Source organism: Nicotiana tomentosiformis, chromosome 12, assembly GCF_000390325.3.
Source record: "Nicotiana tomentosiformis chromosome 12, ASM39032v3, whole genome shotgun sequence".
In the NCBI taxonomy this organism is placed as follows: Eukaryota; Viridiplantae; Streptophyta; class Magnoliopsida; order Solanales; family Solanaceae; genus Nicotiana; species Nicotiana tomentosiformis.
The window spans coordinates 35,015,362-35,023,553 of NC_090823.1; the positions used below are offsets into that span (position 1 = coordinate 35,015,362).

Below are 8,192 nucleotides of genomic sequence, written 5' to 3' on the forward strand. Positions count from 1 at the left end.
ATGGAAATCGGTGAAGGACATAGAGAAAGATTGAAAAATTTCAGTATCAATCAATTAAACCTTTGTATAGTGAAGGTTAAGTACTAGATTATGAATTACAATGACTATCATCATAATTGAGTATTAAGTATATGTACTTTACTATATACCCTATTAATTTAGAAATAATTTAATTTTAATTTTTAATTTACTCTTAGGATAAACTTTATAGTCACACACGTTTTATAACGTATTTAAAATGATAAGAATTAAAAATTCTACAATTACAGACGTTTTTGTTATATTTGACTCTACAATTTTATATTTTTTTCTCTTAAATTTCATACCAAGTCAAATGTGTTCCAATATTGAACTGAGGTAATTAGGAATAATATTTATTAATAAATAGGAAAATATTTATGAGCACAACATATATACTTTGAGGAAAATCCCAAAAATGATATAAAGATAAGTATAGTAACAACGTTGCATATTTGTGTTATATTATATATCCCATATCCCATTGTACCTAGCCTGAGAAGAGGGAAGATAGAGATAGCAGCTTAAGCAAAATAGCAATGGCAACTTTCATCAACAATCCCTTGACTTCACTCTGTTCCAACACCAATAAGTCTGAAGCTAATCTTTTCAGAATTTGCCCTTTAAGGGCTCAGACTTTGGGGATTTCCAAGTTTAACCCCAACAGAAAGGCTACTTTCCCTTCTATTGTTTGCAAAGCGGTGTCTGTGCAACCAAAATCAGCCACTGAAGTTGAAGGACTTAACATCGCTGAAGATGTTACTCAGGTGAATTTATCATTTAATCCTTGTTTGGGTTACTTTCATATTCTCGAAATAATAAGGATTTGTACTCACTCTGTTCCAATTTATGTGATAAAGACTTTTCAAACTTGTGGTTTAGGCATAAAAATTTCAGTAATTATAAATCATGTCATTACATTAAGAGTAGAATGTGAAGTTTAAAGTAACTTTTTCTGAATATAGAAATGTTGTCATTTTTTTTGACAGACTAAAATGGAAATTTAAATAACATAAATTGGGGATAAGGGAGTAATGAATTTCTTGTTTTATCTTTAATATTTTTATCTGAGGGTGTTTGACTGTTTGATGGATTGCTTCTGTTGGGGTTAATTTAATTGGGTTTCGTTTTTGTCTGTCTTGAATTAGTGTGTGATTTTGGGTGAATTATCATTCAGGGTCAGTTTCTTACTCTAAAAATGCGTTTTGGTACAGTGGAAAATGTTATCCATGGAAAATATTTAAGTTGGAAAATCATTTTCTGCATTATTATGCAGTGGTTCGGTATTGAAGTTGGTATGATAACTGTACAGGGGGTAGTACAGGATATAGTGATAATAATTTGATGAAATGTTTGATATATTTCTCGGTTAACAAAAAAAAAGTTTGATATAAAGGATACGAATTATGTGTTGATTGAAGCAAGTGATATGGAGTAACACTTGAAATATTTGTATAAGAAATTACTTTGGCTCGTAAGTGAAGGAAATCATTTTTCCTTTTAAAAAATATTGCAACAATTCAATTCAAATGCTGAACGACGATTTCATCAAGGAAAATATTTTCCTGGAGTCATATGAAACACGCCTAAGAGATATCTCTAAAATTTTAGTCAAGTTATGTTTAAATATGATAAGCCAAAATGGATTTACAAGTTTCCAATTTTAAGCCCTTTTCCTCTTTTCCATTAAGGGTCAGTGGAACTTTCTTTGTTGAACGTTTGGCTTTCTAAAAATTTGCCTGTTGTTTGGGATTGGGGCGTAGTTGTTATTGTTGTTGTTGTAATAGATGGTTTACTTAACTTTAGAACCTTTAATATGTTTGCAAGTTGCAACTCTGAACTGTATGAAAGATTTTTAGCAGGAAAGATACATATACTTGTTGGTATTACTTGCCCCTCTATTCTGATGCCTATTCTATTTGTTTCTGTTGTACATATTGTGATGCTAATTTTGTATATCATTTGACAGCTTATTGGGAACACACCAATGGTTTACCTTAATACTATCGTTAAGGGTTGTGTTGCAAACATTGCTGCTAAACTTGAGATTATGGAGCCATGCTGCAGTGTCAAGGACAGGTGAGAGGTTTTTATTTGTATCACAATATCCGAATTTCCTTCAACCTACAATTTCGAGCTGAAATATTCTTTTAATTAGCTATATAAACCTGCTTCTCTATAGTTATCATGTCTATCAGCTTATAGAATATCATATTGTATTGTCTTCATTCTTTTCTCGTAACTTTGAGTTTGAGAAGTGAATATAAAACTGATGACCATCATAATCATAACGAATTTGTTGTAGAATTTAACATCGTTCATGATTTTTTCCGCTCTTGGGTTACATCTCTAAAATTGAAAATCCTAATCTTAGACGAATGTACTTCTTGGGAACAAGCTAGTTCAGATTACCCAATATGCTCCAAAACAATCAAAAGCTTTTTCCTTATATAGTACTTTTGGTTCCAATACTGTCTAAGTGAGCTTCACCCAGCATAGCTGTTCCAAGAAATAATAGATGAGGGTTGCAGTAGGTTCTTGCCAATGTAAAAACAGTCTAATTATTGCAAGAGGATTCATATGGCCAACCCAACTAATTTGAGCTTGAGACAGTTGTTTGATTGATTGATTGATATTTCTTTTGCATTTCAGGATAGGGTTCAGTATGATATCTGATGCTGAGGAAAAAGGACTTATATCTCCAGGGAAGGTAAGTTGGGCGATGAGCTAATTGTCTCTCTTGGTACAAAAACTTGACATATGCCGTTCTGAATCAAAGGAATAAGTCCACCATGTAATGTTCAAACGTTTAGAAGTTTCTTGATTTAATATATTTTGAATGTTCTGTTGGGTCAAAGGCTATTATGCATCTATTAAACGCTAAGCCTCTTGTGTTCTTATGACGTGGAACCGTAGGAACATCACCTATGTCATACTATACCTGATATCAGTGTAACTGAATGTCATTTTCTTTTAATTGACTGGAGTTCTTACATATTTGTCACACTTTTTAGCATTATATCTTATTTGTCTTTTCTACTTGTCTTAGACTGTTCTGGTGGAACCTACGAGTGGAAACACAGGCATTGGGCTTGCCTTCATTGCTGCTTCCAGAGGATACAAGCTCATCTTAACGATGCCTGCATCAATGAGTCTTGAAAGAAGGGTTCTTTTGAAAGCTTTTGGAGCTGAACTTGTTTTAACTGACCCAGCCAAAGGGATGAAAGGAGCTGTTTCAAAGGCTGAAGAAATATTGCATAACACACCAGATGCCTATATCCTTCAACAATTTGACAATCCCGCGAATCCCAAGGTTCTTCTGCCAACATACCAACCACTCTTTATTTTTATTGTATCAATTTATAAGTGAATGCTTAGTATCTGAGATTAAATGGCTCTGGCTCTACAATTTGCCCTAATCAATTTAAAGTACCAATGGTGATAGTGGTAATTTCTCCTTTGCTCTGAACTTAAACATCCTTCCTATGTATGTGTGTGTGTGCACGTCTTTATGATTTCTACCTATTTAACGATAATACCTCCCTACCCGCACTCCCCTCTTCTTTTCCCGTGAAATGGACGCTATTGTTGAGTTACACTTTGGGAAGTTTATTTGCTTGTATGGTGCAGATACACTATGAAACAACGGGCCCAGAGATGTGGGAAGATACAAAAGGCAAGATAGACATACTTGTTGCGGGGATTGGAACTGGCGGAACCATTTCAGGAGCAGGGCGCTTCCTTAAAGAGCAGAATCCAAACATTAAGGTATTAATGCTGTTTTGAAAAAAAAAAAACACTATTCTGTTATTGCTCTGGAGCTTTCTATTGCTATAAGTAATCTTACTCTTTTCTCTATTGCTTTCTGTTACCTTTATCAGATTATTGGTGTGGAGCCCACAGAAAGTAATGTACTATCAGGGGGAAAGCCTGGTAAGATGACATTCAGATGCTGATCTGACTTTTTGCTTTTGAAGTTAAATCCTGTCTTGTTCTATTTGCTGCAATGTGAAAGTGCAGGCCCTCACAAAATTCAAGGGATTGGAGCAGGTTTTATTCCGGGGAACTTAGATCAAGATGTCATGGATGAAGTGATAGAGGTCTTATTTTTATCTATCCCATTAAAGCTTTTAATTTCATCTTCTTTATTTGTGAAAATTGAAAACTATGAAGGATTTCATGTGTCGTACATAGTCGTTTCAAAGATATAATAGACTAAGAACTGTTGCCATCTCAAAGTTGGTGTACCTGTAATTGATGTGAACCTATATTTCTCTGTTGTGTAGTGCAGTTATTACCATTTTGACGTAGTCTTACCTTTTACTAAATGTTAACCTCTTTTGTCTGGCTTCTAGAGGGCAAAAATTGTTGACACTTTCTGAATTAGTGAAATCTGCCTTCTCTTCCAACACTATTGTCTTGTTTCCCTTTTAGGTTATACTAAAACTTTCTTTGAATCAAAATTGAATGGAGTTAATTTTCAAATTTCATACTTCACTCGTTGAGAAAACATTGGTGAATAGACTAAGCTTACGGGGCAGGATAAGTGGTTTTGTTTGATTATATGATCAGTCAGTGTGGACATTCTTGAAGGTTATTTTAGCTTGTTAGAAATGGCATTTCTAACTTCTTCCTTTTTCCATCTCGTAAAACTGGGATGCAAAATCTATGGCTTACTTCGCCAAGACATCAACTAATTGGAGCACATTTAGAGGGCCGAACAGTTCATTCAGCTTTATTTGCTTGAGAATTGCCTTTCAACAGTTAATGTAGCCATAGTTCATTCATTTAGCACTGTTTCACTCTATGCTACTCTGCTAGAACATTTCTTAATCCTAATTTAATCTCCTATCGAAATTGTTGGGGTTGTTTTATATCCCACTTTTCTTCATCAAATAAATGCATCTGCATTATTTACCTTGTAAAGTTCTGTTAGAGAACAAATTATCCTGATTCAGTTATATAATTTTGCGCACAAGCCTTGCTATTGAATTTAGAATTGTTCCTCATAGGTCCCTGTTTCTTAGTCTTGTTCTTTATTGCTGTTAAACAATGGGCATTGGTGCTAATGTTAGCTGTTCTGCATCCGTAGTTATAGGTTAATTACTTCTGTATCCAGTAGATGTGTAGAGTTTAAATCTTGATGACGTATTAGCATCCAAGGGTATGACCTAGTGGTCAATGAAGTGGTTTGAGAACCATGAGGTCTCAGGTTCAAATCCCAACAGATGTAAAAACATGAGGTTATTTCTTCTCATCTGTGCAAGACTCCAAGCCTTGGTGGACAAAGTTACCCGGTACCTCTGCTGGTGGGAGATAGCAGGTACTTATGGAATTAGTCGAGGTGCTCGCAAGCTGCGGGGCACCACAGTTATCCAAAAAATAAATCTCTGTATGCTTGTCATACAACCCAGCCCCCACAGAACAAAAAGAAAAAGAACTGGCCTTTCCTTAGCTTTGTTTGAATATTTGATCCAGATCATTTACTCCTTTGTGCACAAAAAGAATAGATAAAAAATTTATGTTATCTTCCTGTGGGTTTACTCCTTTGCTTGAATTTTCAGATATCGAGTGATGAAGCTGTTGAAACTGCGAAGCAATTAGCGCTACAAGAAGGGTTATTGGTCAGTGCTTTTTTTCACCATTCTATGTATCAGCTGATTTTTGAGACATTGCTTTAAGCGAACATAAACTTCAAATGCCCATTTGTTCATCCTTTTTCTAAATTGTGGATGCATTATAAAAACCTTATCAGTTGTCTAATTGCAATGTCGCATACTCCATATTTAATGTATATATACTTATTATCATTCTATGAACCATGCTGGATGATCTCCGAATTGGAATGTATTGGGTTTCAGTTCATATGTATTACAGATCCAGAATGTGTCTGCTATTCTGTCATCTTGAGCTACTTGAATGATCTTTTTCTACTTTTGATAATCAGGTTGGGATTTCTTCCGGAGCTGCTGCTCTTGCTGCCATTCAGGTTGGGAAGAGACCTGAGAATGCAGGAAAACTTATTGCGGTAGGTTCAATCGTAACTTCTGCATTTTTTTGACACACGTGTGTATTTTGGATGCTCCTTCATATCCTGTCTTCCAACTCATCAAACTATAGTATTCGTTTTTCCCTGTACTTCTTACAAAGTCATCTTTTTATGGATTTAATAGCTCTGCATTGTTAAAAAATTCCTTTGAGTTCATTGCATGACACATTATCGCGCGGACATCACTTGTTTAAGATGCATTGTAACAATTTTTGTAGGTTGTATTTCCAAGTTTTGGGGAACGGTACCTCTCCACTATACTTTTCCAGTCAATACGGGAGGAATGCGAGAAAATGCAACCAGAATCATGAATATCTTCCTTGTTTGAGCTATCTTCTGATTCCAAATAATGCTATCTGGTGCTCATTCAGTTTATCCTTCTCCCATTTTCCCCCGCCTTTCTAGCTGCCACACTTTTGTGATTTAGCTGGCTGCTGGTTTTACAGTAGATCACATACTAAAGTGTTTCTCATAACAAGCTTGAACAATCTCATTGGTTTGTTTTGGTTTGAGGATTTTTTATTTGAGTTGATCAAGAAATTTTAGTGAAATTTCAGTGCTGTATGCGTTCAATTGCATTTTTCGTTTTTCATTTGTTTGCTTTGCGAGATGAAGGTGCACTTTTGCAAGGCGTTGATTGTTCTATTATAAGAAATTCAGGAAGTACATAAAATGACCTATAGATAACAGATATTAGACATAAAAAAGTGCTAAATAATATTTCCGAGACAGAATAGCTGAAGTGTTTTGCTGTAATTGCTCCTTCCGTCTCAAATTATTTGTCATGTTTCTCTATTATATGCCCCTTAAGAAATATTAATGTTTTAAACTATTTTACTCTTATTTATGCCTTAAGATATGATCTCTTTATGTTGAGTATTTAATTTATTCATGTGCTATCTTCATTTTCAAGAACTAATCTCAGTGTACGCGCGCTACGCTTGTACCTTTACTAAGCATATAATTAAAAGATAAATAATATAATTGAGTTATAAAATAAAAATTTTAAAGTGTAAGTTCTTGAAAATGTATAATAATAAGCATATTTAGATAGATCAAAAAAGGAAGAAATCTTGCCAAATAAAAATTTTCAAACATATAAGCAATTGATGTAAAAATATGAATCTAAATAACACATGCATTTAACCCGATTTTTATTAACCCGGTTTTGATCTACTCATAGTTTCTTCCTTCGCGTCTTAAAAAAATGCTATAATCAACTTGAATACAAAGAGATTGTCCAGAACAGATTTACCAAATTTTAAGTGGACATAACTCTAGTTGAATTTAAAGTTCACTATAAACAAAAACTAAATAATATTAAAATAACATAAGATAATCTTAATTATTTTTCTCGCCTAATAATTAATACCGAACTTTTTAAATATACTTTTTTATTAATCTTAATTAATGAACTATTATCATCATTCACAAAATGGCTCTAACTTTGATTTATCTTTATCTTTTCACCGATCTTAACCAAATTAAGAATAGACGATATGTTTATATTCAGATTTCTGGCCTTTGACCAAACCAGTCTTACTATAGCTTCTTTTTTCTCTAAAAATCAAATTTTCTGTTAAGTATTCCTTCATGCCAAAGTTCCAAAATAATGTTCTTTTTTTCTTTCAAAAAACATAAATTCTCTTTTCTGTTTTTGGTTGTTAACTATTATTACAATGAATTTTAATTTAGTGCTAATGATAGTAGCATCTAAAAAGAGATTAAAATATCGTGCATACTTACAAAGTAAAAAACATAGAGTCTAAGAGCCTAAAATATCATTGAATATAGAAAGAGTATCAACTAATATTATCGACTTTACTAACCATTAGTTCTTATTTATTCTTTATAGAATTTGCCGTTTTTGGTTTCTTGTTCATTATTATATCCAAACTCATTCTCTCATTTGAATTGGCAATTAGTAATTTTAATTTAATTTATCATTTAAAGCAAGAGGCAGTATATTTTAATATTCTCGATGTGATGACCCAATGTGTCATCTTTAAATTTAATAATTATTTCGATGTTCTAAAACCTCAAATAGCACCATTCATCATTCCTCGGCTTGCGTGCGCAGTCCGTAAATTTTTCCGAAAAGTTTTTATATGAAAAATTGATTAAA

At 33.4% G+C, this 8,192-nt stretch overlaps 1 protein-coding gene across 1 annotated transcript; it reads left to right on the forward strand.

The window, feature by feature from the left end:
- Positions 1-446: 446 nt before the first annotated feature.
- LOC104089125 (cysteine synthase, chloroplastic/chromoplastic) lies at positions 447-6,618 on the forward strand. Its single transcript, XM_009593957.4, has 10 exons — positions 447-785; positions 1,988-2,097; positions 2,671-2,728; positions 3,068-3,331; positions 3,649-3,786; positions 3,900-3,951; positions 4,039-4,118; positions 5,583-5,642; positions 5,966-6,046; positions 6,286-6,618. Exons 1-10 carry the CDS (start codon positions 558-560, stop codon positions 6,376-6,378), a joined length of 1,164 nt encoding a protein of 387 aa, XP_009592252.1. The 5' UTR covers positions 447-557; the 3' UTR covers positions 6,379-6,618.
- The last annotated feature ends 1,574 nt before the right edge of the window (positions 6,619-8,192 follow it).